The 24,334-nt window shown below is 39.0% G+C and overlaps 1 protein-coding gene across 4 annotated transcripts in view; it reads left to right on the top strand.

Moving 5' to 3' along the window:
• Positions 1-24,334, top strand: part of supt3h (SPT3 homolog, SAGA and STAGA complex component) — a 517,619-nt gene that overhangs the window by 250,372 nt on the left and 242,913 nt on the right. For all 4 annotated transcript variants that reach the window (XM_078542020.1, XM_078542019.1, XM_078542018.1 and 1 more), the window contains one exon: positions 21,134-21,218. In XM_078542020.1, the coding sequence (XP_078398146.1) occupies positions 21,134-21,218 (85 nt within the window). The remainder of the gene's footprint in view (positions 1-21,133; positions 21,219-24,334) is intronic.

Here is a 24,334-nt window from a genome sequence, read left to right as displayed (position 1 = left end):
TGGGTGGGCCTTAATTGGCCCGCCCATGTAAAATGGCAGTGGGGCCTGCTTCTTCGGTGGGGATCGGCTCCCCGCCCGCCGGAGATTGGGTCGGGCCCGCCCGCCCGACAGGCAGAAAATTCTGCCCAATGAGTGGAGTAATTTCCTGGGCCAAGCTGTCGGACTTGTAGTTTAGATGTGACTTGGATGCTGTAACAGGCTCATATTTACTGCGGTTTTCGTGAGCTTTGGCATAATAGCAAGAAGGAATGCTATACGGTAGTTAGGTAGCTTTACGTTGGCTACTTTTCAATTGGGCATCAGTGGTTTGTTGGAAACAATTGAAGACGACCACATGGGGACATTTAGTTTCTCAGATAGCTTTCTGAATCTAAGCCTGGATATGCAAGCATTTCTGATATCATTTCAGATTTCCTTTCTTCTGTGGAAAGTAAAATTAGATTGTTGAGAAAAGTAGTTTCCTGTTCCCATTAGGACAATACTTCCAACAAATCAATTATCAAACAATGATATTTTTAACAAAAGAGACATTTTGTCAAAGCTTTTCATCTTGCACTCATCAGGACAGATTCTGAAGAATACCAAATCTCAAAGGGAACAACAATTTAAACTGCAGAGGAAGATGATGCTGATTGTTTGGCAAGTGGACTATGGTTGGTAGAGATGTTGCCATGGAGAATGCACAGGGAACAGTTAACTGCCAAACTTTTATTGAAATTCAAACCAGGCAGGTCAATTCTAATTTGTCAAGGCAATGCAATGTGGAATGAACCAGGGAATGGTTTAGTTGAAAAACGTGCAATGTGTGGACGCGTTCTTTCTGTTTGCAAAGGATAGGCCCTATAGATTCTCGCATGCATAAGCGAGCTACACTGCGAGGCTGACAATCTTAAATTGGTTGTGAGTGTAATTCTTAGCACGATCAGAATTGTTTAGCCATTGATGTCCAATCAAATTATTAATTGATTTAGACTGTTGCTGCTGCTGTTGTTGCTTCCCAAACATATACCCATCTTTCTATGCACTTCATATTTGAATTTCATCAATCAGGTTTCCAAGTCTGCCACAGTACTGAAGCAGCCCTCATCAAAGTCATCAGTGGTATCCCCTGTGTCTGTGACTTTTATGCATTATCCTTCCTTTTTCCCTTTGCAACCATTTATATGTTCAACCATACCATAATAGTCCAACATCATGCCATTGTTATCTAGCTTAGTTGATTGCCCTCACTTGGTTCCACTTTACCTCTTATTTTGCCTTGTATCTTTTTTATTCTGTCACAGGATGTGGGCATCGCTGCCTAGGCCAGCATTTATTGTCCATCCTTAGTTGCCCCTGAGAAGGTGGTGGTGAGCCGCCTTGAACCGCTGCAGTCCATGTGGTGTAGGTACACCCAGGTTCCAGGATTTTGACCCAGCGACTGTGAAAGAACGACAATATAATTCCAAGTCAGGATGGTGTGTGGTTTGGAGAGGAACTTGCAGGTGATGGCATTCCCATGCATCTGTTGTCCCTGTCCTCCTTAGTGGCAGAAGTCACAGGTTTGGAAAGTGCTGTTGAAGGAGCCTTGGTGAGTTGTTGCAGTGCATCTGTGTGTCGCTGATGGAGGTAGTGAATGTTGAAGATGGTGGATGGGGCACCAAACAAGCGGGCTGCTTTGTCCAGGATGGTGTCAAGCTTCTTGAGTGGTGTTGGAGCTGCACTCATCCAGGCAAGAATATTCTATCACACTCCTGACTTGTGCCTTGTAGATGATGGACAGGCTTTGGGGAGTGAGGAGGTGAGTTACTCACTGTAGAATTCCCAGCTCCTGACCTGCTCTTGTAGCCACAGTATTTATATGGCTAGTCCAGTTCAGTTTCTGGTCATTGGTAACCCCCAGGATATTGATAGTGGGGGATTAAGTGAAGGTAATGCCATTGAATATCAACGGGTGATGGTTAGATTCTCTCTTGTTGGAGATGGTCATTGCCTGGCACTTGTGTGATGCGAACTTGCCACTTGTCAGCCCAAGAATTGAGAGCATCTCCAACAATGGCTTCTTCCCACACTCACTTCATTACCTATGCAATCACCCAAGAACTGTGCCCCTTCCCCTTCAAGCTTCCCTTACTGACAATCATCCAAAAACAAGATGCAAGGTTACGCATACATGATGATAACACCCTGCTCTGCTTCATCACCTCCTCTCTCAACTCCTCCATTACCTTTGTATTGTCAGAAGGCTTGTCTAGCACCTGGAAGCAGATTCAATAGTAATATTGAAAAAGAATTGGACAATTACTTGAAGGCGAGTTGGGAAATAGAGAAAGAGGCATTAAAGGAGGGTGATGTGGTTAGATCGCCAAATACTACAGAGAGTGTCAGGAGTTACGATGCATCATATTCACAGTCACAGTGAAGTATATTCATGACTTTGGATAGAATGTTTATTGTGGGAGGGGCAGAAATCTAATTTAGGAGATTTAGTAGGTGATGTTGCTGTTTATGAGCTGTCAGCTTTTCTGAGGCTGTATCAGGTTTTTTTTTGAAGCTGTTGGAGCAGCTTTTGATTTTTTTTAGGTTGACATTTGTGTTTTCATTCTGTTCTGACCACTTTATTAAATAATGCATTTTTTGAGGTTTCCTCAAATGCTACATGATATGCAACATGAATGACACATTTCAACAATAAAATTGTTGACTGCAGAAGGCATGATCCAATTCCACACTATCTAACAATACAAATTCATAAACTGAGCACTGATTAATTGTTAGCACACAAGGGTTTTATCTTACAGAAAGATAACATTTGGAAATAGATTAGTAGTATAGAACCAAGTTATGACTGAATGAGGGAAATGGCCATATGGATGGGGCCATCATTTATTGAGCTGTTCCACTGGACGAGTTTGTCACTGGGTGCGGGCAAGTTATGTAAGGTGACTGGTGTTGTTGGTGGTCGGGGAGACGTGGGGAAGGGGCATTTAAGTGCACGTGATTAACTGTATTCCCCTTTAATCATTTGCTGAGTTTTGGAGCTCAGCTGAAAGCACTGGAATCTATTGCAGTTGCAAGTGAAATAAGTTTGAATACTCATCTCAGGCCTTAAAATTATATCATGGATGACTAATGTAAGGATACTAAAAACATTCATCTGAAATTCCACTCTCAGCTCTTAGTGGATCTTTTAATCAGAGAAAGGAATTTCAGACCATTACTTGAAGGTTTGTATGTTAATATCTCATAGTGTAATTTGAGAGCCCTAGCCTTTATTGGAGACCGATCCACAGCAAAACAAATTGCCCATGAATTGTCACTAGTTTAGGAATCTCAATCCCAGAAGCTGTATGTTTAGGTGGTGAATGAAGTAGAAATATCATAGTGGTGCTGTTGTGGAGATCACACTTGTGTATCTTGGGGAAATAATCTTACTCTATTTGGACACTGTGCTACATCTTACCTTCATGCCAACACTCAGTTCAGTAAAGTGAAAAGATTCCACCCTAGCACTTACACTCCACAACACGCTGAGCACAAAATTCACTAAACAGAGTCCATGCCTTTACATTTTTCTCACAATTCTCAATAAATGAAAATATCACATATCAAAAACAAATAAATGTTCTGAATAGATTCTACTGAGTGTTTTGGAAATTGGTTTTGTAAAGTTAATTAACATTTTTAAAATGGACACAGTCTGGTAAATTTCACGATGAATGAATGGTACATTCTTGCTGTGGTGAATATCTTGGAACCTTAGACTAAAATTATGTTAATATATACGTCCTAAGTTAGCACAAAATTTTCTAGTTTAAAAAAAATTCTGACTGTAAAAATGTTGTATTAGTTGTACCTAATAAAGCTTTATCCACTTCCACTAATTATTATTAAGTTTATTTTAGAGGCATCTTGTGGAGGTAAGAAGTGTAGGGATTCAGCAGTCTTGAATTTTTTTTCAGGGGAAATTTATGGGACGAAACTGCTCACTCTGTTCTCAAGTACTGCACAGAAGAGGTTTTATTCTATTCCAACAATTTTTGCAAAATTACATGGAAACAAAATTATTCACTGTTCTGTTGTAAGGTTTAGCCAAAAGCAGTAAGGGAGGACCACACAACGCAAACCACAGTAACATATTGCACAGCTTAAAGTGATTATAATAATGTAGATTTTTAACAAAATTGCAGTAAACAGTAAATAATACGTCCTTGTAACTTTTGTATATTTGTTTTTTTTTGCAGCATATATAGGATAAACTGGCAGAATAGAATATTTACTGTACTAGATTTACATTGTCATGTATATGTAAATGATCAAATCGATCACTTTTTACACTGGATGCCACCAGTCTGTGGATAGCAAATTGGTGCACCATAACCGAGTACAGTACGCGACAAATGATGTGCTGAAGGATTCAAATAACAATTAGATGATGTACTTAAATCGAAAAACAAACAAATGTGGTACAAAACATACGCAAGACATTTGTATAGTTGGAAGTGCTAGAGTTATGACATTAAACATCTTTTGGTTTATTTTTCTATAAACTACCAACGCTTGTATATTCTATCAAACCACATTAGCTTTATTTTCTGAATCAATTTGAAAGATACATTATAAAAAGGCATACAATTCCTTCATGTAGCCTTTCACTGCTGTAAATACAAAATATTGACAAGATCAATAGCAGAGATGAAATATTTAATTCTATTATGTATTGGGAAAGAGAAAAAAACTAAGACTCGGGCTATGAGTGCTCATTCAGCCACTGGTCACAAAGCTATTTAGGGGGATAAAGCAAAATCATTGGCAGGAATTGTGGGAACATAATTTGGGGTACTTTTAATCCCCAAAATGGGTGGGTTTGGGTCTGGTAGGAAGTTAAGTTTTTAAAAGATTTGAAACAACTTGCCTACTTCTGATTTTAATGAAACTGAGGCGAGGGGTGGGCAACCAGTCTGCGCTCAGGTGGCGAGTTGGCCATTGAAATCTTTGAAAGGGAGCTGCATCCCTTCGTTTAACAGGGTTTCTATTTAGACCCATGTTGGCTGTGTTTCCCAGGCTTTGGGAAACCAGGCAGATAAAACACAAGAAGGGGTGCATCCGTTAGGTAAGTGTCTTTTCAATGCTTGTTGGCCAGGGGAAGTAGGCTGTCTCCTCCAGGCTCAATAAACTAGGAGTATACGCCCCCGTTTACTTGGTACAGTCCCCATATGAGGTACTGTGTCTCCGGAAGAGTCCCTTGGATCATGAAACTCGTCCTCGGATGAGTACCCTATTAATAGACACACTGGTTCAAATCAGGAGCCGGGTGACTACGAGTGCCCTGTGCTTAGTTAATAAAGTTTCCGGGGCAGGTTCTGATTAGTGGGATGCGTGTCAATCTCATGTTTTCAAACAGTAGAAGCAGTGGATTCGTTAGGAGACTTAAAGTTATGCAGAAACCGCACTCTATGACTGCATATGGTATGTCCTTCCCCATCTCACCCCGCGCGTCTCAATGAATGCCCAGATAGCTCTGCGATTGCACACCATTTTCCTGTGAAATTCAGTTGAAGGGAACCCAGGAGTCAACATATTGAAGTAACTGGGGCTGCTGGTAACAGAACGAATGAGTAGCAGCTGGAGCTGGATCAGAGCATCCTGTGTGACCTGAGATGGTGTGAGTGAGAGTGTGGGTGCATGCCCCTGGATTATGTTTAGAAAATGTGGTTACTCCACAATAAGCTAAAGTGCAAGCATTCCACTCACACTCCCTCCCTTGCCCCCCTACCCTCAGTCAATCAAGCCCCTCCAGTAACCTCTGTCACATCCCAACACTTGCCCCCCATTTCTCCCCTAACCTTTGACCACCCACCTCACTCAATTTCCCCTGACTTTCCTTACCATGTTGTTTCCCCACCCCTGGATCTCTACCCACCAAAACCACTAAACCTTTAGCCTTTTTGGAGCATTTCCTGCTGACAAGCAACCAAACCTGTCAATCAAGCTGGCAGCCGGGCAGTGAATCCGTTTAAAAGAGGAACACAGATTCCCTGAAATTAAAGCTCCACGGCATGCAAGGACAACGGTATTTCTGCATTCTCCCCACTTCTCAAAACCTCGATGAAGTGAATATTGGGCCATAATAACAATTCTACATAGTTAATTATGTCAGTAGTTTATAGTATGTAGTTATATTACAAATACTGGTCTAAGAATAATATTTATAGAGTGCAAAACTTATTCAACAGTCTCAAATTATATTCCTGCATACACCTGATACTAGGCTTAGCAAGAAAGGAGTTTTGTTCACATGTGGTTGGACACTTAGGCAGAACTTAAAACTGAGCTTAAAGGTCACATTGAGCTGGAATAATACCATATCCAGAGTGATCTCCTTTGCTGTGAGATTACTCACAGGAGGTGGTTTCACATCCCTTACTTTAGCCTTCGGTAAAGTCATACTGTCAGTTTTAACGTTGGTGACCATTGGAGGCCAATTTTCATTCACGCAAAACTAACAACACAACTGTATTCTCAGTTTAATTAGTGAAAGTACCACATGCTCAAATCAGCCAACTTTATTTTTTGCTGAATTTCATTATTGGGTGACAAACTTAATAAAGCATGTGATAATTAAAATGGAGGGTGATAATTAAAATGGAGTTCTATTTTAGCTTGTGAGGAATTATTGCAAATTCTTTATATATATATATATATATATAGTGCATACCATAGAACCATAGAAAAGTTACAGCACAGAAGGAGGCCATTCAGCCCATCTTGTCCATGCCAGCCCGAGGACACCTAGGTGCCCTTTCTAATCCCAACTTCTTGCACCCGGCCCATACAAAGAATTACATTACATAAAATTTACGGCACAGAAACAGGTCGACGCTGGTGCACAACATGAACTGCCTCCCATCCTACTTCATCTAACCTTGTCAATATAACTCCCTGTTTCTTTCTCCATCATGTACTTACCTAGGTTCCCCTTAAATCCATCTATGTTATTTGCCCCAATCACTCCATGTTGTTCATTAAATCAATTGAGGTTAAGTATGCACAGGCAGAGGGCATGGATGGGATGGTTTCTTGAGCACATATAAAGAGACACTTACTGATACAAGAATTGAGAGTGTCAGGAGATATGTACCTAAATGTTTCTTGAAGCTTGAGGTTTTTAATTTTGTTTTATCGGGAAAGATTTATTTGAAAGGCATGGATCTGAAATTAATTTGGGGTTTTATAAATTCAAATTATTTTTAAAAACATGAAATGCCAAACAGGATAGCCCTGGCGTAAATTGTTTCAGATGATTGACCCTGAACAATTGTTACAGTGGCATTTCACACTAAAATTGGATTTGAACACCAAAATCAACTACCAGCAGCTCTGATGCTAATAATGAATGTAAAATCTGGTCATCAGTCAACAAATTATGGAGTACAGTTCACTGATTTTAAATAGACTTAACTGTTTAAGGTGCATCCTTATTCCTTCCAATGATCATTATTGTACACCCACAACTATAATATATCACACATCATATATCCATTTGTTGAAACTGTTAAGATCATGATTACTACTCAAGTGGGTTTAGTAAAATATGTCTCTTTAAAAAGTCTTAAATGTTTTACAACTGGATTCTACAACTTTGATAAATTTAACCCATTAAAAACAGCTTAAAATAGACCACCACAAAAATGTTGTTTACTACTTGACTATGTCCATTGTCCTGTATTTAATTTAAGAACCAATATTAAAAATACTTTGCATTCTTGAGGTTTCTTGAACTTCAAATTCAATTTTTTTTTCTTTTTCTCTACATTGAAACATTTGACAGGAAATAGATTTATAAAAGATCATTGGGACAAAGGAAAAGCTTTCAAGCACACTATAAAATGCAAAAGAATGCTTTAACCATTACATTTTCTTATTGTGCTGTGATAACAATATACTTAAGCAGTCAACACTATTTTATTCAGGAATATATTGTTTGATAAATCTATTTATAAGTTTTTGAGGGTGTAGCCAGCAGATAAGGGGCACAAGTGGATGTAGTATATTTGTATTCTGAGAAGGTTTCAATATGGTGCCACACAGAAGGTTGTTACAAAAGATTAGGATTCATGGAATTGAGTGTAACATTAATCAATCCTCAATCCATGTTAACGGACAGAAAACAGAGTTGGAATAAATGGTTCATTTTTGGAATGGCAAGGTGTAACTAATGGAACGCTGCAAGGATCAATCCTTGGGCCTCATCCATTTACAGTCTTATTAATGACTTAGATGAGGGAACCAAGTATAACATAGCCAAGTTAGCTGAAGATACAAAGTTAGGTGGGAAAGTAAACTGTGAGGAACATGCAAAATGGCTGCAAAAGGTTGTAGGCCAGCTGAGTGATTGGACAAGTGAGTGGCAGATGGATTATGTGTATAAGTGTGAATGTGTCCACTTTGATAGGACGAATGGAAAGCAAATTTTTTTTTAAGCAAGTGAAGGACTAGTAAATGTTGGTATTCAGAGAGATTTGGGGGCCTTGTACACGAATCACAGAAGGTTAACATGCAAGTATAGCAAGCAATTAGGAAGGCAGATAGTATGGAGATTACATTGTGCAGGTGTAATCTCTCAAAAGCCCTATATACAGTTTTCATCACTGTACCTAATAAAGGATATACTTGGCTGGAAGAGGTGTAACAAAAAGTTTACAAGATTGATTCCTGGGATGAGAGAGTTGTCCTATGAGGAGAGAGTGAGTAGAAGGAAACTGTATTCTCTGGAGTTTAGAAGAATGAGAAACTATCTCACTGAGACAAATTAAATTCTTAAATGGATTTGACAGGGTAGATGCTGAGAGGCTGTTTACCCTGGCTGGGGAATCTAGAAATCGAAGTCACAGCCTTTGTTAAGGGGACGGCCACTTAGAACTGAGAGGAAAAAATTCTTCACTTCAAGGGCTTTGGAATTTGGAATCTTTGGAATTCTCTACTGCAGAGGACAGTGGATACTCAAAGATTTTGGTCACTAAGTTATTTAAGGGACACGGGAAGAGGGCAGAAAAGTGAAATTGATGTAGAAGTTTAGCCATGATCTTCCTCAATAGTGGAGCAGGCTGAAGGAGCCATATATGATCTACTTGTTCTTCTTTTTCTTAAAAGTTAGAGTTTGCTTGATGTATCCAAAGATAATGCACTGAACGTGAACTTGTCATTTCTGTCTAAAGTTCAATTGTAAGCAGTGCTATATACCTCATTGTTTTATACTATATTATTTACAGAGTAATTGCTCTAATTAAAATATACAAAATCATTTCTCCTGAAAAATATTGTAAGTTTGGAATGACTTAAGTGATGGTATACTGCCAGCAAAACTTAAATTATATGGGTTTTCTTTGAAAACAAGCCAGTTAAATCAGGCAGCACTTAACAACTTTAACCACCAGTGCAATGTCTTTGATTAACTACAGGTACAGTGTCTCAAACCTGGCTATCTGAAAACAAGCACTGTCCAAAAACTGGACATTTTTTTAAGCTGCCATGCATGAATTTTAATTATTATTAGAGAGTAAACTAACTTACTGGCTTGTTCGGCTAGGTGCTGCATTGGCAAGTAACACGCCGACTAGTTATCAGCTGCATGTGCCTGTCTTTTCCTGCAATTCAAGTGGTCAGAGTGACCCTTGACCTGACCCAAACTGTCTAACTTGAAAACGCTACAGCTATTCACCTGCTGCAGAGAATTGTGAAAGCATGTAGCTTTCAAGTTTGGAAGAATGCACTGAAGTACATTTCCCCTCAACCCCACCCGCTTCCATCAAAAAAAATCAATTTACTGGGTCAAAGTGCCTTGCTTACTATCCTTGGTATAACCCATTGTTTCAATGAGCAATTCAGGAGGCTGGGAGCCTTATGTCCTTTTAACGATACAGTTCAGTATATTGTAGGGATCATTTTAGTACAACCATGATTTTTTTTTGTTGAAATGTAGTTACCATAGGCTGATATTTACATGCAGAGAAGTTAAATAAGTCAGATTTACATTAGAAGTGGTGCATGTTTTGCGCTTTTGTGCTCAGTTGCTACCTTTGGACTGAGGTTGATATTGAGGCCCATAATGTACATCTATTTCCTGCATTGCACATATTGATGACTTTGGTATGCTGGAACTTAGATATGATCAAAAAGAAATTTTAGTAAATCTACTATCTGATAAGGTAAGAGCACAATAGAAAGTTGAATTGCAAGTTATATTAAGGATCCATTTTTTTTAAGCTAGTTTGTGGCAGAGAGTGAAGACGAGGGATATTTGGACAGGAGTACAAGGAGATTCAAAAATGGTGGATATCTTAGACTTGTGAATTGATTCTTCACTAATAAAGATTTTGGCTTGAGTTTTGGACCCAATTGTTTTGGCTTAGAAATGTTTAATCAGTCAACATCATTAAATCAGATGTTATGAAAAAAATACCAGCAATGAAATGCCTGCGGAGTATTTGAACCAAATGGCACATATATGAAAAGAAACTAGAGAGGAAGTAAGTGAGAGTCTAGTTTATTTTCTGGGAGTTCCATGTGAATATTGTGGGATTGTGAGTGCAATCTCAATATATGAAGGAGGAATGATGTATGAACTAAAGCATCCTGGACCAGTTAGATCAAATGCATGGTGGATAAGATGCTGCAGGATATTTTACACCACATTACCAACTTTCCTTGTAGACATCATAAGGAATAATTAGTGTGGATATTGAAGGTAATCGGTGTTGTATGATGTTGTATGTGCCTGCATGCCATTTTGATGTAAAGGTATTCGGCAGAGCAAGGATTGATGTCAGATTGGAGAATAGCACTGCCCACGGTACGATGCATAGAGTCACATGGTAATAGACTGAGAGAACAGTCTGGAGAGAGCACTCTGAAACTTGTCTGATGATGATGACCATGAAACCATTGTCGAAGCCTTTTAGTGAAGGAAATCTGCCATCCTTACCTTGTCTGGCCTACATGTGACTCCAGATCCACAGCAATGTGGTTCACTCTTAAATGCCCTCTGAAAAAGGGCAATTAGGGCTGGGCAATAAATGCTGACCTAACTAGCAGCGCCCACTTTGATTTTTAGAGAGCATCTAATGAAGTTCTGATGACGTTTATAAAGATTAAAACCCAGAATAATTAGAAAAATAACAAATTGATTTGAAATAGAAAGCAGATGATAGTGAAAAATGCTTCCAATCCTGTTGTATATGTTTTCCCAGGCTACCTTTCAGGCATTATGCACCTGTAATTTTTGGAGGTAGCTGGTGACTACAGTGCAAAGACTAAGCGACCTGTGTTAGAAACTGTCTGGTTATTTTGCTAAAAGTTAATCTAGAGTAAATTTTCTTGCTTAAAAATAAAAGAGCATATTTTTGAGCCTGCCTACATGATGACCTATACAATTGTTGATTGACCTAATTGAACTTTTATGTGTAGAAAGCTATGTAACTGTATCTTATTAGCTAAAAAGAGGGCACAGTCGTGAGCTGTTTGGAGTTGTGACCTAGAAATGCTTCAAATTTTGCTAACTTTTTTTTCCAAAGAAATCATATTTTTGTAAGTAGTTTTCCTAACTAAATGTTCCTTTCTTCATATTGTTCTCCTTCATTTTTACTTATAAGTTTATCAAAATTCTTAATATTTTTGAAGATGGAAAATACCATGCTTAAACTGCAATTTGTGAAGTAAAATGTGAAAGAATTTAGGCTCTGTCTTAGAATTTATGTTTTTGACATTTCACTGAATGCATTTTTTTTTTCATTTTTTGGCACATACCACTTAAAAGAACTGATCAGTGATGTGCAAACCGAAACTCTATTTCAGGCCTGTTTCTAAACTAGCAGTATCACTTACTGACAGCCTCTTGCTTTTATTAAACAGACAACATGGCACCATGTTGTAGTCAGAAATGTTCCAGAACGATATATAGTAAATCACATGTCTGACTTGTACCCAGGTAGAGACTAATACCATTTTCCTTTCAACTAGTAGCCAAGGCAACCCAAAGACCCCAATATCTATAGTAACAATGCACAATTCATACAACCGGTGAAGAGGCATCAAAAGAGTAACTTCACATATATAGCTATGTTTTCTTTTCTGTTCTTTCCCCTATCCAACATACTACCTGCTATTTTCCTGTGGCAGTTGACCTGTGCCAATGCTTTTCTGTAATACCTGCTTTGATGTAGATGTATTTTAGTGGATTAATCAGTCGTCCATCTTTCTGTCTCCTTTTTTGATGAAGGGTCTCATATCTGTTCGACATATCCCTTATATAGCCCAGTTAAGAAAATATTAGAAACTTACTTCGGAGGAATGTCAGCTCAAGCTTGTATCCAAACCTTCCACCTCACAGTGTATTGCTTCGTTACTGTGGTGCCACTAATTTGCTGATGGCAACATTGTAATTTACAGTAAATGTAAATTAGAAATGAAAAATTGTGAAATTTTATTTAATTACTGATAATAGGTGTGTTTATTTTAAATAATTAAAACTGTTTAAGAATCATCTGTTCTGCCATTTCTTTTAACACATTAGCATGTACACTCTACTGAACAACAGGTTGAATTGTGTAATCAAATACATTTTCTTCATTGCCCTGCCAGATTTATATGCTAAATGAGGATTCAATCATGGTGGCATATGCTTTAACCTGTAAACCACTTTCAATCATGCAATGATATCAGTTTGGATATCAGAATTAGAAATGCTCCCTTAGCATCAATAAGTGTTCCATTAGTGCTAATACTAGAATTTATATAGTGATTTGTGATATTGAAACAGCACAATATTTATAGCACCTTTCCTATAACAAAACATCCCAAGGTGTTTCATAGGATGATGTGGTGGACACCAGCCAAAAGTAGGACTGACAAGTTAGAAGGTAACCAGAGGCATGGTCAAAGAGGGGAGTTTAGAAATCGATGTTGAAGGGTGGGCAAGAGTTAGGAAGGGAAAGCAGTTTAGGAATTCCAGAGCCCAAGGTAAGTGTAGTAATCTGATGTGTAACATACATTACAACATTTGTCTTAAAGGTAAGATTACATGGTCTTGATACCCAATAGCAGAGTAGTGCAGGCCACCTCTATAGAGAAGTCTTGAGTTGGCGTCTGAAGTGTAAAGGCAGAGTTTTGAGTTGTAAGCACACAAGTGTAGCTGCTGAGTTCTTTTTGTAAATAAACAGAATGTGCTTCTTCTAAGAACGGTCTACTGATCTTCTCTGTCTTGGTACCAACTCGGCCACCCCGAAACAAGCTTGCAACCCGCATCCTTTAGCCCCATCAAACCAAGGGCACTGGATCCAACAGTAAGGTGACTGAAAAATCTGCCATTACTGATGGAGTGGAGGTCGCAATGAGATCTGGAATTGGGCAGTTGGCTAACAACCTGGCATTTATAAGACAAAAGCTGCAGAAGACTGCTTGAATGCAATGTAGGTTCAAATTTCATTAAATTACATTATTATCCTTTCAGCCTGCAATCTGTGTATCAAAAGGAGTTAAAGGGCAGAAGGGTGTGTCTCCCTCATCCTGTGAGGACTTAAGGGTTTCTTTGCTTTTTCCAAAAGACTTTGAAGATTAAATTATCAAATTTACACAAGTATGCCACTTATTTAGAGCTATTTACAGCCAATACCTATGTACAGTATGTGTTAACAGAAGTACCTATGATCATGGGTTTTTCTGATCGTTAGAAATGCAAATAAAAAGATTGATTATAGAGAATGGCAAGATACTTATCGCTTTTGACAATTCAGTTAACAATCTGTTCCAAACCATTCCTGAGGATAAAATGAATTTATTTAAAATATATGACAACCTGGAAACTGAATAAACTTTTGAGCATTTTATGAGGTTATTTTTTATGGAAATGTAGTTTTATTAAAGACTGTAAGTCAGCAAACTCACTAATTATGCACTAAGTATTATTCTTCTGTACTGCTGATAAGTCAATATCCCTGGTAATGATACTTGGCATAACTCCTTGTTCTTATAAAACTTCCAGCTTATTGTGAGCAATGGCATGGGTGGTGCTACTGTATTTTTTAATGATTAGACACGCTTTCCAGTTGTAGCACCATATCACATGTTTTAGTAATATGAAAAACACATTTTCTAAAACTTGAGTATGTTTAAAATTGGTCAGCGCATTTATAGATTATTTAATTCTGCAGCTTTATGGTGCAGTAGCTGTAAAATGTAGCTTACGTTCACCACTGTATAATTAATTACATGTTGCAAGAATAGGCTGAATTTCTAGCATTGATGTTGCCATATCTGCACTTGTAGTAAACAAAGTTCATTTGTAACCAAGGGATAGAAACATTCAAATTTGGATGCTGTTTACCTTGTTGAACTGTCTTGCAGATTTGAATCATGCTCTGATTTCCTCTATTACCATAATTCGTCACATTAGTCTGAGTGAAGCATTTTTCTAATGTGTCTGTATCATAAACGAGCAGAATAAATGCAAGCAGATAAGCATTTTATTTCCCTTCAGGCATAACAGAAGGGTAGGGCCATGTACTGTAGTTTCTTAAAGTGAAAAAGGAGAAAAGGTAGAGTATATCCCAGTCATAATTCAAATATGGTCATGTAGACTAACTTAAGAGTTGATGACACAAGGATGCTGTTGATCGAATAGTACTTACCTTCCACAATTCCTTATGCTTTTGACAAAGATGTGGCAGGTTGCTTCAGGAAGAATGGGTAGGTAGGATCTAAGACTACATGTTAAGTGAGTGGTGCTGTGATGATTTCATCTAACCAGATTATTGCTCAATTCTGTTGAAGATGTTCAAATTTGCCTAGGTGGAGCTGCCTGTAGTTTCAAATCCAGACTGGTTGGTGATCTGGGATGGTTCTTAGCAATTTTCTGAATTTGAATGTAGCTTGTCAAGCAATGAAGTTTGAGACAAAGAAATGGCAGAAGTGTCCTCAGGCAAACTAACTTATCTTGCCTGATCTTGAGGAAAAGTAGGTATTTTGGCTGCTAAAGTTAACCATAATATGAGGATGTTGATTGGAAACCAATGTGATTATCTGGAAAGTGTATGGTTGCAAGCTGGGTTCAGGAATTTAGTGAAACATAAGAAAGACAAACTATTATGGACTGGAGTCAGGGAGGGTCCCAGAGGACTGGAAAATCGCTAATGTAACCTCCCTATTTAAGAAGGGAGTGAGGCAAAAGACGGCAAATTACAGGCCGATTAGCCTGACCTCGGTCGTTGCTAAGATTTTAGAGTCCATTATTAAGGGTGAGATTTCAGAATACTTGGAAGTGCATGGTAAAATAGGGCAAAGTCAGCATGGTTTCATCAAGGGGAGGTCATGCCTGACAAATCTGTTAGAATTCTTTGAGGAGATATCGAGCAGGTTAGACAAAGGAGAACCAATGGATGTTATCTACTTGGACTTCCGGAAGGCCTTTGACAAAGTGCCGCACAGGAGGCTGCTCAGAAAGATAAGAGCCCGTGGTGTTAGAGGCAGGGTGCTAGCATGGATAGAAGATTGGCTGTCTGGCAGGAGGCAGAGAGTGGGAATAAGGGGGTCCTTCTCAGGATGGTGGCTGCTGACTAGTGGAGTTCCGCAGGGGTCAGTGTTGGGATCACAACTTTTCACTTTATATATTAACGATCTAGATGAAGGAACTGAAGGCATCCTGGCTAAGTTTGCAGATGATACAAAGATAGGTGGAGGGACAGGTAGTATTGAGGAGGCGGGGAGGCTGCAGAAGGATTTAGACAGGTTAGGAGAATATGCAAAGAAGTGGTAGATGGAATACAACGTGGGGAAGTGTGAGGTCATGCACTTTGGTAGGAAGAATAAAGGCATAGACTATTTTCTAAATGGGGAGAGAATTCAGAAATCTGGTGTGCAAAGGGACTTGGGAGTCCTAGTCCAGGATTCTCTTAAGGTTAACTTGCAGGTTGAGTCTGTAGCTAGGAAGGCAAATGCAATGTTGGCATTTATTTTGAGAGGACTAGAATATAAAAGCAGGGATGTGCTGCTGAGGCTTTATATGGCTTTGGTCAGACCACATTTAGAATATTGTGAGCAATATTTCTCAGGAAGGATGTGCTGGCCCTGGAGATGGTCCAGAGGAGGTTCACGAGAATGACCCCAGGAATGAAAGACTTAACATATGAGGAACGTTTGAGGACTCTGGGTCTATACTCGATGGAGTTTAGAAGGATGAGGGGGGATCTGATTGAAACTTACAGAATACTGAAAGGCCTGGATAGAGTGGACGTGGGGAAGATGTTTCCATTGGTAGGAGAGACTAGGACTCGAGGGCACAGCCTCAGAGTAAAGGGAAGACCTTTTAGAACAGAGATGAGGAGAAACTTCTTTAGCCAGAGAGTGGTGAATCTATGGAATTCATTGCCACAGAAGGCTGTGGAGGCCAGGTCATTGAGTGTATTTAAGACTGAGGTAGATAGGTTCTTGATTGGTAAGGGGATCAAAGGTTACGGGGAGAAGGCGGGAGAATGGGTTTGAGAAACTTATCAGCCATGATTGAATGGCGGAGCAGACTCGATGGGCCGAATGGCCTAATTTCTGCTCCTATGTCTTATGGTCTTATTATTCTTTGGCGATAATAGAGTTTTGCACTTCAAAGCGTTCAACTTGTAGGTAAGGCAATCAGGGCAGACATGAATCAGTGTGGGTTAGGTGCTGTACTTCTTCATAAACATAATTGGAACTCAGTAGTGAACAGAACTTGTAACTATGTCAAGTAGGGAAGGAAACATCAACTATTACATTTGCTTGGGAGCTTGCATTGTAGCATTTAAGGATGATAATTAAAGTTGTACATGTAAGTGAGTATCTGTAGGGCTGATGCAGGACAAAAGGGATATTGATGTGACATTTAAAACAAGTGATGGTTATTTAAAAAGAATAACTTTCACCTGAATCAGAGTGAGGCTAACATTCTTGCAGAGATGGTAAACAGAACATTGGGGGAAGATTCAATCTAATGTGGCAGGGGAGGGGAAAGGCTTGGCTTGGGATTGCTGAAGTAGAGCAGGATGCATAAAGCTGTTGGAGTAGAAAAGAAAACCTAGTTGAAACAAATAGAGAAAGAATTGGTAAAGAAAAAATGGAAAGAAAGAAGTTTGAAGTTGAGAAAGATGGAAACACTGTCACACAAGGAGCAGAGGATATCAAAAAGTTAAATGAGTAAATCAAGGAAAAGATTCCAAAAAATTGGAACTAGGGTTGTGTTTTACACATATAACGGTCCAAAGGATTAAAAACAAAATGGGAGAGGTATTGTATAGTAGCTATTACCAGAGATGTGGCTTGTGTATTAGACAGATAGTTCAATATTACTGCTTACAACTTTTTTTTAGGAATAATGGAATGTAAGGGAATCTATTGCAGTGCCTGAAGAGCAAGCATAAAAATGTTGAGCTAAATGGCTTCCTTTGGTGCTAGAAACCTTCTTTCATTTTAAAGCCACCAGGCAACTAATTACTAATTACCATCACTAATACAAAGTTTATTGCTACAATTTAATAAATATGAGCTACATGTGACAATTATTCTTGGAATATATTGTTTATTACTGGTTCCATGGCATATGTCTGCAAAAAAGATTGGCAGTAATGGTGAAGTAATAGTGGATGTGCACAGTTTGTTAGCATTAGCACTGATACTTGACCACAGACTTGAACAACTCAGGCAGGAGACCTAAGGACAAAGATATGCAGTTTCTCCAAGACACTGTAAAGATGGGTGGCCAGTTGTGTTTCAGAGACGTTGTAGATTGTTGGAATTAGAGATGAACTCTCAGTGATCAAAAATCTTGTTTTCAGAGACTGTATAGTTGTAATTACTCACAGCTGAACTAAAGAAACTTAATAGAAAGTTCACACGGAATATCTGATTACAATGAAATGCAAACATCGAGCCCAAGATGTTATGAAATGGCTTAGACCAAACCAAAATATGAATTCTGGTGATAGATAGTACTTCATATTTCACTTTTCTGCATAAGCAACAGGAATGGATCTCAACTTGCATTGTTATCGCAAGATCATGATTAAAAAATTGATTTTTTTTTTCAGCAGCATTCAAATTAACCAAAAATCTACCCTTTGAGAAATGGCAGAATAAAAGGTCATTAGAGCAATTAAATCAGTATTCCCTAGAAATCAGAACAGAGTTTGTGATAATGAGCCTTAAGATGCAATGTAATTTCATTAGTTTGTGGATGAGTGGGACTTCTTCAATGCCCTAAATCAAATGGTTTTGTTGAAAAATAGTACCCACATCTCCAAACATTATTATGAAGGCTATTGACCAGTGTTAAGATCTTTGCATGTGTTTACCATGTACTAGATCACAGCTTTGTGCGATGAACCAGAGTGTTGACAGTGTCAAATGTTCTCTATTTTGCATGATTATACAAATGTAAGTTGTACTAATTTGAACTGTTTGGGCAATGCAAGTAGTATGATCATGGTCAATTTGCCTCACTATGGAACAAAGCAACTTGTGATTTATGCCAAACTTCCCCACTTCTAATACTTCTAGTATTAACTTGGTCTGCATTTGGAGAGATTGAAGAATGATGCATGAAAAAGCCAAAGAGATTTGGTCCAGGTCATGGACTAGTTTCGCTATTACGCTCCTTGTCCTACTAGAATACAAGTAAGGTTGCCAACTCTGGGCTGTACATATTCCGGGTGATGTCGGTGGAAGTGATGTCGTGAAAAGCTGGTGGTGTGGCGTGAGCGGGTTCTGAGGGTGTGCGAGAGAGGGAGAGCAAACCAGCTTTAATTAGGCAAACAGGATGAATTTGCAGGGAGGGTAGGGGGAAAAAAAGTCTACGAACATACGAACAAGGAGTAGGTGTAGGCCATTCAGCCCCTCGAGTCTGCTCCGCCATTTAATAAGATCGCGGCTGACCTTATTACTTACTCTTAAGGGGCTTGATGCAAGATCCGATGCCATGGTTTCAAACAGGGATATTAAAGCTGCTAAAACCGAGGAGAAAATATTTTTTTTCTCTCTCCATTTTTTTGTTTTTAATGAAATGTGGTGGTCCGAACTCCCGCTTGCACCCATCACACTAGGATGAATGCTTGCTGCTCGCACCTGATCCCTCAATGAAACTCAAACCCCACCAATCTCATCGCAATCTTCCAAAATCCCAGTCAGTTGGAGTCCTCCTGGCTTTTCTTTCAATTTAAGCTTTGAATTTGATTGGACAGCACTGCGCCGGACGTGATGTCATCTCATGGCAATGCCTCATGATGATAGGAGTTATAGTTTCTTCCCCCGTTTTGGTGGTTGCTGATGTTGTATTATGGGACTGATTAGTTAAAATATTGTTTTAAAATCTCCAGATTGCTTTCTTTAACTACAAGGAGATTGGTGCTGATTCTGATAGACTCCCGGCCATTCTGGTAGAGTTGGCAACCCTAAATACAAGAAGATGGAGTAAAAACTGAGGTTCTTTTAATTAGAACAAGGAAGTTTAAGAGGTGACCTAATAGAATTATTTAACCTTAAGAAAGGTTTTAATTAAGTTGGGGAAACCAGTTTCCACCGGCTGGTGAGTTGGTAAGTGGACAATGTACATTTCCTTAAAGGAAGGAAGGAAATGGTTAAGATTTTTTTAAATGCAGAAGCTTGTTAGAATATGGAATGCCATACCAGGAACAATAGTGGAAGTAGAGCCCATAACAGCTTGAAAGAGAATTAAATAAATATTTGAAAAAGAAAAAAAAAGATGCAGGGAAATAACTGCAGAATGGAGCTAAGCAAACAGCTCTTTCAGAGTTAGCACAGGTGCAGTGGACAGGATGGTTGGTTTATGTGCTGTATGATTCTACCATTCGAATAGTTTTGGAATTGTAAGTACTAAATATCTTCTAAAGATTGCAATTGTTGAAGAGTAGCTGAATTTTAGCCAGTAAAAATAATAAAGCAGGCTACAGCTTGGGAATGTAACAATCTGCATTAAGATGTTTTTCACAATGTAATAAAGTAAATTGGTGCTGGGCGCAAATGCCAGTAGAACCACATGCCTGAATTGTTCAAACCTTCAGTTTAAGCCTGATGTTTCCAGTGGCCTAAAATAATCATTGATGTAAAGGAAGTAGCTGTGGCTTATTAACATGCTAGGTTCCTTCCCCTTTCTCAACATCTGCTGTGATGATATAGAGCTTGCTGTGTGTATGAAATAATTTAGCAGACAGCCTATGGGAAAGATGTGAAAAAAGAGCATTAAAATAGAAACCTGCCATGGTCTAACTGGAGATGAGACAGTGTGATAGAAGTGCGCCATCAGCTGTCCTATTTTAGTGACTATTTGGATGTGATTGTGCTGTACCTGATTTTCATATTCATCAAAAAATTTGAACATTGCTGGGATAATGAGCTGAATCCAAAAAATATGTTTTCATATTTTTGTTGGTTCCACTACAGGTGTGTAAACTGCTTGAAGGCTTATGCAAACAATACTGAGCTAGTTTGGATATTAACTATGATTATTGACCAGGTACCATTTTTATATCCCGTGGGCCTCTTAATCAAATTAGTTATCATTCACGATTGCCCATTTTACTAAGATGGTGGCATGATAACTGTAAGAGTATATCACTTACCGCCAACCAGCAAGATTTAAATTTAAATTCAAATCCAAATCCAAAGCATAATTGTCAACTATTCACACAGCTAGTAGCAAGCATATGAATATGTAATGTTTGGACAGCAGGGGAACATTCCATTTCATTTCGCGAAAAAGAACTACTAAATGTCTACCTTCATCAGCGATGGAGGAGGTCATGGTTTCGATTGTCCCACATTTGTGTGGTAGAAGGTGGAAGACCTTGTGATGGCAAAATATTAGTTGAAAAGGTCTTATTCCAAAAATGTATAATTTGAATATTTTTCCCAGATAGACAAATTTATTCAAGCACCAATCTGCAATGCTACTGCAACATCTATTAATTAATATGTAAACAGGACAATGTTGGGTCTTAGCAATATATTTTGTAATGCTTTTGATTTTTCACAAGCATTAATGGATATTATTTTTCAGAAACAATATATTCAGTTATTTCTAACAGCTTATGAAATTTTAAATCTGTTCTTTGTGTTGCAGGTTTGCTTTTGGAGATTCTCGCCGACCTCTCCCGGAAACTGCTGTTTTGGTTGAAGATATTGTACATTCTCAATTGATTAACATGGTAAGGTTTACTAAAACATGCAATATTGCGACTTGTATCCTTGATTTAATAATCATTTGAGAAATGAAGTGAAGCAAGCCCTTTGGGCACACTCAACATGTGTTGGAATCATGTTTCCCCCACTTTATTGAATTTTTTAGAGAAAAAAAATGAAAGAAGTAAGTGAGAGCAATGCAGTGAATGCAGTATGCAGGACTTTTAGAAGGCCTTTGATAAGGTGCCGCAGAAAAGATACATGATAAAGGTCAAGGAGTGTGGAGCCAGGGGCTAAGTAGCAATATGGATTGAAAGATGGCTACAAGACAGAAAAAACAGCATAGGAATTAAGCAACATTTCTCAGATCGGTGCAAAGTGGTACCCCACATGGAGTGGTCCTGAGACCAATGTTGTTTATCGTATACATAACTCAGGACCTGAAGGTATGATGTTGAAATTTGTCAGTGATACCAAATTAGGATATAATTAACAATGTGCAGCATTTCTTAAGAGCACTAAAAACATTTATTAAAGTATTAAAAAGAAATATTAATGGATTATTTTAACCTTGAGACTTCAATGCACTTAGTGTAAAAAAAGGTTATTTCTAATGTGTAGCAATCAGTTGTTATGTGTAATGAAATGTGTTGCTGTTTTCTACACAAATCCAGCTGTGACACCATTTATTAGGCTCAGAAACGCACCATAGCTTCCCTCCGTGGATTAAATTTGAGATTTAATATATAATTCTGAATTTTAGCCAGCTTGGCTCATTTCGTAGCACTTTTCAGAAAGTCGTGATTTCGAACTCCACGCTAGGTCTCAAATCTAGGTTGACGCTTGAGTCCAATTATGAGGAAGTGCTGCATTGTCAAAGATACCATCTTTCAGATGAGATGTTAAGGTAAGAGCTTGTCAGCCTGTTCAGGTAGATGTGAAAAAAATTCCCTGGCACTATTGGAAGAAGACAGGTGGTGATCTTCCAGTGTCCTAGCTAGCATTTATACTTCAACCAATACTCCAACAACAGTTTAGCTGGTTTTATCTCATTGCTGTTTGTGGATGTGCACACAATATCCATAGTAATTTAAAGCAATTTATTGGCTGGGGACATTCTAGAGAGATGAAGTTTACTATATGAATGCAAGCCTTTTCTTTATTTGTTAATCATTTTAAGAAAATATATTTTTGAGCCAAAACTCTCTATAAAGTTTTACAGTTGAGCTATTGAGCTTGAGTTGGCAAGCTGATAACATCTTTCAGAAGTGCCTTATCTGCAGACAATGCCACAAGTTGGATTCTCAGTAATATATGAATTAAAATACTTGGCAAAACATTGTGTTTAATCTTAAGGACTTGCAATATTAGTTTTGTTTGACTTGATTACATTTCGATAACATTCCTATTTTATCGGCATAAAATTCAGATGCATTATGCAGTACCTTGAGTGCTATAAATTACCTTAGTGTTAAACATCCTTTAGCCAGTTGGTGAAAAAGGAGACCAGAAGTCGATCTTTACTCAGTTTTAGATTTATTCACAAAGTGAGACATTGCAGATGCATGACTCTAACCCTACACTCTACCACTAGTTTCAATTAGTGTCTCTTTTATACTCTTTTGAGTAAAAGCAAATAAACTAATGATAATTAAATTTCCCAAAGCCATGGTGGAATTTGAACTCATGTCTGCCAAATTATTAGTCCAGTAACATAGCCACTGTGCTACCATACCTGTATGGGGAGAAGGGCTTAGCAGGAGACCATATCTGCTCAAGGTGTTCATGGAGCAGCCCTCCTACCTCAGCCTCAGTGTGCAACAGAGGGTCACCAGCACTTGACAAAGGACTTTAGCGAAATCTGTCACCAGCTGCAGCCATAAATGCAACCTCAGAGCAGGGTGAGGATTGCATTGTCAGTGACTGTGAATGTGACTGTGGCCACAAATGTTTCTGTACTGGGCTTCCTGTAGTCTGCAGCTAGAGATATTTGCAGCAGCCTACAGTTTGTCATCTGCTGTTGCTTAAGAGACAACACTGAGGCTTTCTATTCAAAAAGAATTGGCAATGTTTCATGCTCTCCTGCTTGAGAGCAGCAGGCAGAGTGAGCAGGAAGCTTTGTGAGGATTGCAGGCTTCACCATGAAGCAGAGTGCCATTGACTTTAATTGTGTCACTTTGCGAGCGTCACGTCAATTTTGAGATATCCCACTCACTCTGCGTTCAGCTGGTGTGCAACCTTAGGCAGCCAATCCTGCAGGCCAATGGCTGGTATCTTGGAACCAGTCATGATGCCTTCATTCTGTGGCGTTCCGCTGTGCCATCTGCATTTGAGCAATCACGACAAAGAAAAGTGTGACCACTGGGTGGCAAGGGCTCTCCACTGACGACAGAGCCGATGACTCTGCTATACAACCATGCACACCTGGGAAGCATTTTTAAAAATCATTCATGGGTTTTGGTCATCACTGACTAGACCAGCATTTATTGCCATCCCTAAATTCCCTTGAGAAGGTGGTGCTGAGCTGCCTTCATGAATTGCTGCAGTCCATATGGTGTAGTTACACCCACAGTGCCGTTAGGAAGGAAGGTCCAGGATTTTAACGCAACGACAGTGAAGGAACAGTGATATATTTCCAAGTCAGGATGGTGAGTGACTTGGAGGGGAACTTCCAGGTGGTGGTGTTCCCATGGTTCTGCTGCCCTTGTCCTTCCAGATAATGGTGGTTGTGGATTTGGAAGCTACTATCTGAGGAGCCTTGGTGACTTCCTGCAGTGCATCTTGAAGATGGTACACACTGCTGCTACTGTGCGTCAGTGGTGGAGGGAGTGAATGTTTTTGGAAGGGGTGCCAATCAAACAGGCTGCTTTGTCCTGGATGGTGTCCAGCATCTTGAGTTTTATTGGAGCTACACTCATCCAGGCAAATGAAGAATATTCCACCACACTCCTAACTTGCGCCTTGTAGATGGCGGACATGTAGATGGGGAGTCAGGAGGTGAGTTACTTGCTGCAGGATTGCTAGCCCCTGACCTGCCCTTGTAGCCACAGTATTTATAAGACTAGTCCAGTTTGGTTTCTGATCAATGGTAACCCACAGGATGTTGATAGTGACAGATTCAGCGATGGTAATGCCATTGAAT

The sequence above is a fragment of the Cetorhinus maximus genome, chromosome 5, assembly GCF_964194155.1.
Source record: "Cetorhinus maximus chromosome 5, sCetMax3.hap1.1, whole genome shotgun sequence".
NCBI classification, from domain to species: Eukaryota; Metazoa; Chordata; class Chondrichthyes; order Lamniformes; family Cetorhinidae; genus Cetorhinus; species Cetorhinus maximus.
This window is presented reverse-complemented; position numbering and strand designations above follow the sequence as displayed.